Source organism: Trachymyrmex septentrionalis, unplaced genomic scaffold, assembly GCF_001594115.1.
Source record: "Trachymyrmex septentrionalis isolate Tsep2-gDNA-1 unplaced genomic scaffold, Tsep1.0 scaffold78, whole genome shotgun sequence".
Classification (NCBI taxonomy): domain Eukaryota; kingdom Metazoa; phylum Arthropoda; class Insecta; order Hymenoptera; family Formicidae; genus Trachymyrmex; species Trachymyrmex septentrionalis.
The window spans coordinates 821,196-831,580 of record NW_017305967.1 but is presented as its reverse complement, the minus strand read 5'-3'; the positions used below and the strand labels follow the sequence as shown (position 1 = coordinate 831,580).

General features: G+C 26.8%; 2 protein-coding genes across 2 annotated transcripts; both read right to left on the bottom strand.

Moving 5' to 3' along the window:
- Nucleotides 1–953: 953 nt before the first annotated feature.
- Nucleotides 954–3,513, bottom strand: LOC108754232. Its single transcript, XM_018496407.1, has 3 exons — nucleotides 3,364–3,513; nucleotides 1,281–1,517; nucleotides 954–1,180 (listed from the first exon to the last, which is right to left on the bottom strand). Exons 1-3 carry the CDS (start codon nucleotides 3,422–3,424, stop codon nucleotides 954–956), a joined length of 525 nt encoding a protein of 174 aa, XP_018351909.1. The 5' UTR covers nucleotides 3,425–3,513.
- Nucleotides 3,514–5,702: 2,189 nt separating this feature from the next.
- Nucleotides 5,703–6,517, bottom strand: LOC108754177 (the record flags this gene model as incomplete). Its single annotated transcript, XM_018496299.1, has 3 exons — nucleotides 6,460–6,517; nucleotides 6,036–6,170; nucleotides 5,703–5,911 (listed from the first exon to the last, which is right to left on the bottom strand). Coding segments are annotated over exons 1-3 (402 nt in total), but the record flags the coding sequence as incomplete, so codon positions are not given.
- Nucleotides 6,518–10,385: the final 3,868 nt, after the last annotated feature.

Here is a 10,385-nt window from a genome sequence, read left to right as displayed (position 1 = left end):
GGATAGAATGACACTCGTGTCGACTTGTGTCATCAAATGAAAAGCACCCATCAGAGTCTGGCCAAGTCAAACTTTTGATTGGTCAGTTTGGTCAACTCTAGCTAAAATTCAATAACTATAATTGAGGAAAAAATAGAAAAATACGTGATAAAGACTGTTTGAAATATTTTTTTATTTTTAACATACATTATACATGGACTGATTATCGTACCTTTTAAATACTTGAACACAATTTCTTTTATTAAAAATTCTTAATCTTAACACTGTAAATGTAGCAATTATTATGAAAATATATTATAGCAAAATGAAGTATCACATTTAACATTATTACAATCTTTTATTAAAAATAATTTAGTATCCTTTACCTTCTTAAAATATTTTTATTAATATCGAAACATTTATTCCGATGTTATACAAATTTTAATGTTTATATTAACAAAATATAAAGAATTTTTTGAGTAACACTTCAAATGCCCTAACTTTGTAAATTAATAACTTAAAATAGTTTCTAAACCAGTAGATTATTGTAAATAAACAAGTTTTTAACATACTCTAAAGAGCATAAAATCGTTTAAAAAATGACTAAAGATGATTTAATTGTTGTATAAAGATATCTTTTAGTGAAAGAATATTATGATTGCGACGAGAAGATAATTAAAAGGCGACAAATTCGCATTGCTAATCATTATTTTTATAGAGACTCTTTAATCAGAGACTAACTCATAAGGATTTTGTCAAATTCCTCAAATTTCTCTGAATTTGTCGAAATCCTTATAGCTAGTATCTGATTAAAGAGTCTCATCCATATCTTTATAGCTATACATGAAATATTATATATAGTCTAATTTCTATAGTTAAGCTAGAATTACAAACGAATATATGATACTGAATGATTATTATTATTCATTACACATTAAGTACCTTTATAGCATATAAAATAATGAAAATTACATCTATAAATGATAAAAAGCAATGAGAGTGCTAAAAAGTGACAGAAAAGTATAAAATATTTTGGAAGATGGGGACATCGTACCATTACAGGCGTCTTTAAGACAAAGGGCGCATTGTTCCATTTTGCCTAACAAGCTGACCTTTAGTTTCTCTTCCATTGCTTTACATGGATCAATAACTTCTGTTTTAGCTGTTTGGCACGTTCTTACAATAACGTCTTGTTTTGCAACTGAAAAGATATATTTGCCTGAACTATGCTAAATAGGTATATTTTATATCAAGATTTTATCATGTAATTTTATAATTTGCAAACATTTGTAATTGCTTACTCTTAATGACCATTTTAGCACAAGCTGTATCCTTGGGAGGACCTTGATAATGTTGTAACATGTCATCAACTTCGAAAAGCCGTGCTAACGGGTTGAGGATATTGTGTTGTTGGATGCTTCGCTGCCATTCCACCATATTACTACCAGTACATTCGATTGGTTGTAATGAATTTGTTTTCATATCGGAATCACAACCATCGTTTGATAATGAGGTGCACATGTAGCATTTTAGCACATCTGTATAGAAAAAAATTACTTTAAATAAACATACTATCTTAAACTAGAATTTCTAAAGTAAAAGAAATAATTACTTTTAACAATAAAATTCTTGAGATTATAGAAACAAGACCGCTTATATGAATGCATCATAACCAGTGTTGGGGAAGAAATAAATTCAATGTAAATATTTGTGTAAGAATAAAGTAAAAAATATTATCTGAAATAATATGTATATGCAGTGTCTAATAATTAATAATAAGACTCTCGCATAGAGGCAGAATGGATTATACTCAGAAGAAAAGTATTCTATCATTTTGCAATTTTTGCAATAATTAGTTATAAATAATTTTGATCTCTTGCAATTTTTTTTGTAAAGTTGATATTTGAGTAAAAAATTATTGAAAACCAATATTTAGCAATTTTTAGTAATTAATACTTTGTTAATTATTGCGAAAATTGTAAAATGGTAGAGGAGTTTTCTTCTCAGTTTAATCTATTTTACCTCTATGCGAGAGAGTTTTATCATTATTTATTAGACATCTTATATATTTTTTGCATATTAAATATAAAATATAATAATATTTGAAATCTCTCTCTCTCTCTCTCTCTCTCTCTCAGTATTTTGCGTAGTAAATATAAAAAATGCAAATAATATTTATTATTCACATTAACAATATAGGTAAAAGAAGAAGTGTAAACGCTTTTTACGTTTCGTTGTTTCAATTTTCGCTCTCCTATAAGAAGTCTCGTTTATGCTTCTATTACTCCCCCGTTACATTATTCGACCTACGTCCCGATTTTTATTTTCATCAGGGAAGTTGCTAAATATTGGCCTATATTTAATACAGATAATTACTTAATTATATCATGTATGATATTTGCTAATGAGTTTAACGTTGGCCACATCGTCTGGAGATACCTTTTATCATCCAGAGAAAGATTTCTTCGATTCAAAGAAATGTTTCTTTGCTATACGATTAAAGAAAAAATTTCTTTGATTTGAACATTATTTTTTTAAATTAAATAAAAAAATTTATTTTATTTAAAAAAATTATATTCAAATAAAAAAAATGTTTTCTTTAGCCGTATAGCAAAGAAACATTTCTTTGAATAGAAGAAACTTTTCTCTGGATTATAAGACATGTAACGCAATAGTTTCTTTTCTTGTGATTTTTCTTCTTATAAATACATGATTGCCTTTGGTATGGGTTATTTAACGTAAGACTATAAAGATTAAGTTAGCTTAGTCTTTCTCACACACAAATGTGCCGGATTACGATGCACTTCTATTTTATATTTAAAATCACATTATATTATAAAAAGAATAAAAATAAAAAAAGTATAAATAAAACTAATTTAGGAAACTACAAACATATAAAATAATGCAATGTAATATTATAAAAATATAATCATAATTATTTAAACTATGCAATTTGCAAAAGAAAATTATATAACACGCAAAAAAAATATTTTGCTGCTCCAGAAATTTTATGCTATAATTTTTATGCTATAACTGCAAGATCACTTTTTTTGAGTGAAGAACTCCATTTTCGCATTTTAGAGTTTTGAACTGATTTTGTATGAAACAAGCCATAGTGTATGAATTATGAATTGTTATTTCTTTAATTATCAAAATAGATTATGTTTTTATCAGTTATTGCATTGCGCGCCTAAAGAATTATTTCATCCTTGTTGTTCTCAAAGAATGTTAAACAAATATAAAAATATGATACATGCGCATTATGCATGTAACGGAACGCAGCCAATATTAATAAAATGCAATAATTTCCAAAAAATAGGGGGATGTTTCTTTAAGAGACCCTAGCGACTTTCCTCTATTGTTATAGATAAAATAAAACGTTACCTGAATAAACTGTTATAATGAAGATTGAAGCGAAGAGTAACGTTGCAATTACTCGAGGCATTTTGCTTTCTTGATCGAACAACTTTAGTCCTTCCAATAAAAACGTAAATTATATATTTAGAGGATAGCGCTGTTTGAGGGTGATGTTGTGTAGACAGACTGATCGTGAGTACATGAGTTCTCGTTCTTCACACTGCGTTGCTTAACGCCCACTCCTACTCCAGATCTTTCCCGACATTTCACCCTCTACTGTTCACGCAACTTTTCCGTAAAATGCGATGCGCAGATTCCACCCGCTCTGGATTCCTCTTGCTATGTAATATTGTAAGATTCTAAGTAGAACTTACTAAAGCTGCAGTATAAAAAAAGTTGATAAGCTTTATCATGCTAAAAACAAGGATAAAAAATAGATAAGACATTAAATTAAAGATATTTATTTTTTTTTACTATCCTAGACAAAATGAAATCAATCGCAATATTAATCTTGTAACGGCACACTTATTTTCAATACCTTGAAGAGATACATATAAGTCATTTTGTGTCAATCCGATCTTAAGGCTCTTAAAGTACTCGAAAGTTTGTAAAAATTCACATATGTTTTTTAAGGTCTCTTAATTAAATTATTTTGCTTAATTATTTTTGCTAAATTATTTGTAGACATGGCATTATAAAAATTATGGAGATATGTATGAGAAATAATAACTATATATTACGAATGGCACGGATACGAATATAACGAGTAAAGTAACGAGGTATTTTTTTCAATGAAAAATGCGTTATAATGATGAGTTATTTTCAAAAATGACTATATATCGGTCAATTAATATTGACGGCGAAATCAATAAATCTGCTAAATGCTATGTCGATTAAAATATTATCAGTGATTTCATACAAACCCGTTTTTTCTAATATTGTTTTTTTTATAATAGAATACTTATTAATAAAATTATTCGAGATAATAGTCTGAAAAGAATTAGTTTGACCTTTAAAATATACTAAATCGCACTAAATTGATATAGAATCTATTATGAATTTATACGATTTTGAAAAATCGCTGTTAACCATAATCAATACGTACACACGTACAAAGAGATATATGGCACAAAACCGTTAGGGGAAAGTATGGAAGCGGGAGACGCCCGGCGTCGTGGCGCCAACACAAGTCGTTGTCGGCGTCAACGTGACGCCAGTGACGCCGTCTATTTAATCTACAATTTTGAGTTTAACTACTAAACAAATTTAAGTTTAACAAGTAGAAAAAATATCTCGACATACACATCTTTCTTTTCAATCTTTTTTTCTACTTATACTCTTTATAGTTAATATGCCATTTTCTGTTCTTTGTTTTTGCTGTTATAGATATAATCGATAACCTAGTGTCTATATCATAATTGATAAAATAAAAGCTGTTGCTTTATATGTATAATATACTGCGTCACAAATACTTTGGGTGCGTTCTGAGTTACGCATGAAGCGTATGATGTATCGTTTTATTCTTCTTTATTATTTAGTAAACAAGGACAAATGATGCATCATGCACTTTATGCGTAACTCGGAACGCACCCTTTGACACACAAAATTGCACGAGTATCGGAGAAGAAATGAGAAGAAGGACATAAGACAGAATGAGAAGACATGAAAAGTCATATAATTAAAGCGTTTGTCACGCCGTATGTATATACATATAATATCTATGCGTACTTATACATTAACATTATCTTTTGGTAGGATAATGTTAGTTATTTAATGACATCGAGATAATATAATAAGTTTTGTTAGTCATTTAATAAAATCAAAATAATTTGACAGATTTTTATTAAAACACTCGTATCAAGATTATTTCTTATTATATTATTCCCAAAGTGGATAATTATTTACTATAATACATAAATTAAAATGATTATTTGCAATAACATAAATTATAAGCAAGTGTCTTTTTTAAATTTATTTTTTAATTCAAGTTTATTTATAATTTGTATTCAATAGTATCAATTTTTAATTTTTACATTTATGTTTAACAAGATTAAACGCATATATTATATATTTTACATTAATTTTTTAATATTATCTCTAGTAAAATTACAAATAATATTGCAACTGATTATGCAACAAATAAATACGATTTGATTGCTATGTATGTATGTATGTATGTTGTGTGTTTGTGTGTGTGTGTGTGTGTGTATGTGTGTGTGTAAATCCATATGCACACGTGAGACTTATGTACAAGAAAAATAACATAACTGTATCTGGATTTATTATAGTTAAATGGATGCTTAGAAGGAAATTTTTTGAGAAAATTATGTTGGATCTTCTTACTAAATTTAAATCATTATGCCTGGTAATAAAATAATAATTAAAACTGTACACAGAAAGTAGATCATGAGATTGGGTGAGCATTGTTGAGAAGAATTGCAGCCATAACCCATACATTCACAGATAAGTTGATAACTATCTCGAGTGTAGCGTCCTTGATAACATTTCTTTTGGCTATTTCGCAATTTTGCGCATTCACGCATTATTATACTATTATATGAACCCATAAAATAATCTAAAATTGTAAGATTTGAATATTATTATATAACTCTCTCGAATTGTCGTTTTATTAATCATAAAAACAATTAATATACGTTATAAATTTATTCAAATAAGTAATTATAGTTAAATTTACTTACACATATAAACAGCTTTACGGCAATAAAAATGACCCGATGGACACAATTTTAAATATTTATAATGTACTTTATTAATGGAACAATCTTCATCCTTTTTACTGTTACATTGATAACATTCGGTTGCAGTGCATTCTTCTTTTAGTATTAATGTTGTAGATATATGAATGTAAAATAGTAGTTCAAAAACAAAAAGAAGCTATATTAATAAAAAATGCTTTTAATATTTATTTTGATATATAAAACTTTTTGTTATAAATTTCTAGTTAATTATTGATTAATTGATTAAATTATAAATTTCTATTCAAATAAGTTAGAGAGTATTAGGATTGCTTAAATTTTTCATTTTAGTGAAAGCTGCTAACTATGTTTTTATTGCTTACTATATTTTAAAGAGCAAGTTTTATATTCTTTAGTTAAAGCTCACCTCTTTGGAAAGCACATAGAATAAATAATATTCGCAATACGTATAATCTTATTTGCATTATAACTTGTTTTCCTTTATACAAATTATATAACATCAAAATAGTGTAACGGCTGTAAAAACAGAATTCATAATACATAAATATATTTATATTAATAATCTTTTGTAATAAATAATTGTTTAAATATTATAATGAATAAGATTTGTGCGTGTCTAAAGAAAACATATTATTACTTCAAATATTATATTAAAGGACAATACAAATCTATCATTCTATAATTGATTCATATTGTATTGTAATATTGATTCATATAAATATATAATATTGCAGTCGTTTCCGTAAATTTGTATATTTAATAAATGCATTACTTAATTATTGAAAAATATTCCTTACCAAATATTTCATTGCGTTTGAATAAATCTGAACTAAATGTAAAATTATTAGAAAATTAAATCTTATCAGACTTTGCAAAATAACCAATACTTTGTCAATTAAAAATTGTCGATAGGAAGTTAGCTACACAGACTGCGTTCTATTTAACGCTCGCAACGCTTGCGAGCACCGTTTGTCCTTGTTTAACATTTGATAAACGACAAGGATGAAATAATTCTACGAGCGTTGTGAGCGTTAAGTGGAACGCAGCCATAATAAGTCGATTAGAACTTGATTGATTCGATCTTTAATATCTGCATGCATAAAGCCTATATGCATAAAGCCTGTTTACAATAGAGTGACATTTTTTGACATTTTTTCCGCAAATTTCTTTTTATTTTAACATGAACGTCTTCTCGTTTGGAAAATAATAAAATCATATGTTTGGATTTTTCTTTTCCGAAAACATTTTATACACGTTTTTATTTGACATGTACTCATTTTCGCAATATGTCTTCAAAATTATCGCGGCAACTATTTAAATATGGCTGCATTTGATATGTGCGCAGAACCGTATAAAACTCGTCTCGAAAACGAGCACATCGAAATAAAGGAACATTTATATTGGCTACATTTATTATACGTATTTAACTTTTTTTATTAAATATTTTTATTAATTTACATTTACATTTAATTTGTATTTAATTTAGATCTTATAGTTTACGAAGTTTTGTAATAGTTATTTATATATCTATAAATTTTAAATTTATTTATTCTTTTATCATACATTAAATATATTTAAACTTCTTGTTGCTATTTGAGATAAAATTTATTGGCTGATTGCTCTGATTTTATGCGTATTGTTTCAACTGTATTCTTCCATCATATATAATACATGAGATGTTTTTAATCCATCGATCAATCGCACTATGCACAAATGTAGCGTTAATGAAGCAAAGTTGCATTTGCGCATAATTCGATTAATCAATTGATAAATTAATAAACTCATCTAAGGTTGAAAATAATTGGTTATTTATATAAAAATATTTTTAAAATTTTTTTATATAGCTACGAATAAAAGTATAAATTATATTTTTACGTTTTATCTTTTATTATAAATATTTAAATAATTAACATGATATGTAACATTATAAAACAAAATATTAATAGTGCAGATCGTAAATGTTGAAAGTATGTCATGTAGGTGTAATATAGAATCGCTAAAACGCTAAATACATTATTATTAACTATAATGAAAGATCTATTTAATATCAATTCGCACATACATTCTTATGTGTAGGTGTGTTATCTTGCTATCATATAGCAAGCAACAACGTAACAATTTAAAATAAAAGTAGGAACGATTTCATAATTGTACGCTTTCAAGAATATCGTGGTTATATATTTATTTACTATTTTTTTTAATAAATGTGCTTATTTTATCTATATAGTATCATATTTCCGAATTTTTTAATTTAGAATTACAATTTTTTCTTTGTGTTTGCAGAAAATATAAAATTATAAAAATTATCGAATTAGAAAAATACACGTATTATAATTTATAGTATCAGAGATACATAAATACATGCAGGATATATATGACACACTAAAATAATCTCACTGATACCGTATTCTATTTTTTCTAAAGACAGAAAGAGATCGAATAACATTATAGTTCTGGAAATACTTCCTTTTCGAGATATAAACTTTGTTTGTTTATTTAATTGTCAAAATGGATTGAAAAAAAAGATAACATTATTTTAAACTTTTGATTTTAACTTATAAATAAATATATATATAATATATATATATAATATTTACATCTCAGAAAATAAAAAATTCAAGATCAAAATTGGGAAATCTTGAACGAACTTGTGTAACAAATACGCGAGGTGACTACGTGTGACAGTTTCATAACGTTGAACGTGTCACAGGAAGATGAGCATTATCCACTCAACGTACTCCAAACTACCACTTTATTCTCTATTTGAACGTAAAGCTGCTCGTATTAGCCACAGCCTTATTTATTTAACCCACATATTCATGTCAATTCTTTGTGGAATGTTTCATCTTCCTTCTTAGTCCAAGTAAAAAAAAAACAGTTATTACTAATTAATGAACTTAATTATTTATAAGACCAAGGCTAGACCATATTATCTAATAATAGTATTGCGCCCGCGCAGCAATATTTATATGTAAATTCTAAATGCATTTCTAAACACACATCTTTCAGCTAAAGTAATACCACCAAAATTAAAATAATTATCATTATTTTTATCTTTAGCTTCTACGTTTCAAATCCAACAATACGCGGCGCACAATTTATATAATTAAAAAATATATTTATAATTTACATACAAATATTATTACCACACCAAGATCTAGCATTTTACGTAATATAACTTTTCTAGCCATTAAGATCTAGCCTCGATCGTATTGGTTCTTCCTTTACTTATTTGATATACTTATAAAACGATCTAAATTAAGATATTATTTTTAATTATTTGTATAATCTATTGTGTATATCAGAATTCATTTTGAAACAATAATTAATTGATAATTACCTAAATAATGGACGATGGAGAACAGTAATATTGCGATACGTTATGACTTACAATTGATTTTAAATTTCATTTTTATGATATAAATTGAACGCTCGGCGATATTTGTGCTATCATCAGTAAAATCCAAACAATAATTTCTATTAATTTGTACAAAGGATAGTCAGGCATTGGTTTCAAAATGCAGCAAAATGAGCCTTTTCAATTTGATATTTCAAAAGTGTAATTATCAATTAGTTATTCGATTAAATGAGCATCGCTGCAAATTGTGACATATTAAATAATAAAGTACGTATCGTAAAGTTAATATATACCTATAAATTATAAATTAAAGAAGTCGCTCTAGTCGAGCAAGTTATAACAGGATTATCCTGTTATCCCGTTGCTTCCCATCATTGCAGATTATGCATCAGATATTGTAAAAAATCAGATAATTTATCAGTGGTTTCTGAACACAGTATAAATAATCATGAGATAATGTCACAATCTTAGACATTGAGTTATCGTATAAAAGGTTGAGATTAGAAATGATATCTATCAAAAAACAGTATCATGGACTCAACAAAAAGAACAGTAATATGTTGTCTAAGGCCGGTATTCATAGTCAAATCTTATATTCAATCGTCTTAAATATAATCATAAACTAATCAGAGAACCGTATTAGCATCTTAAGACATTACTTAAGACTGTCTTAAAATAAGAACGAATTATAAACACCGCCTTAAAAGTTATTTGCATGCCTATCCTGGAAGGATTATTAAGAGTTTAACGACAGATAAATTTGTTCCGCTTTTTTATTTTAATTGCAACCATCTACTGTCACTAATTTTTTTTTATAAAAGATTAGAATGAACATTTTACATAACGTTATGTAATTTTACCTTTGTTGTTTGAAATATATTCTTTTGTTAATTTTAAAGAAACGTGTTGACTCTTACTTTGCCCGTTACTTATGGTCACTTGGTTTATATAGAAAGAGTCCTTTGATTTAGTAC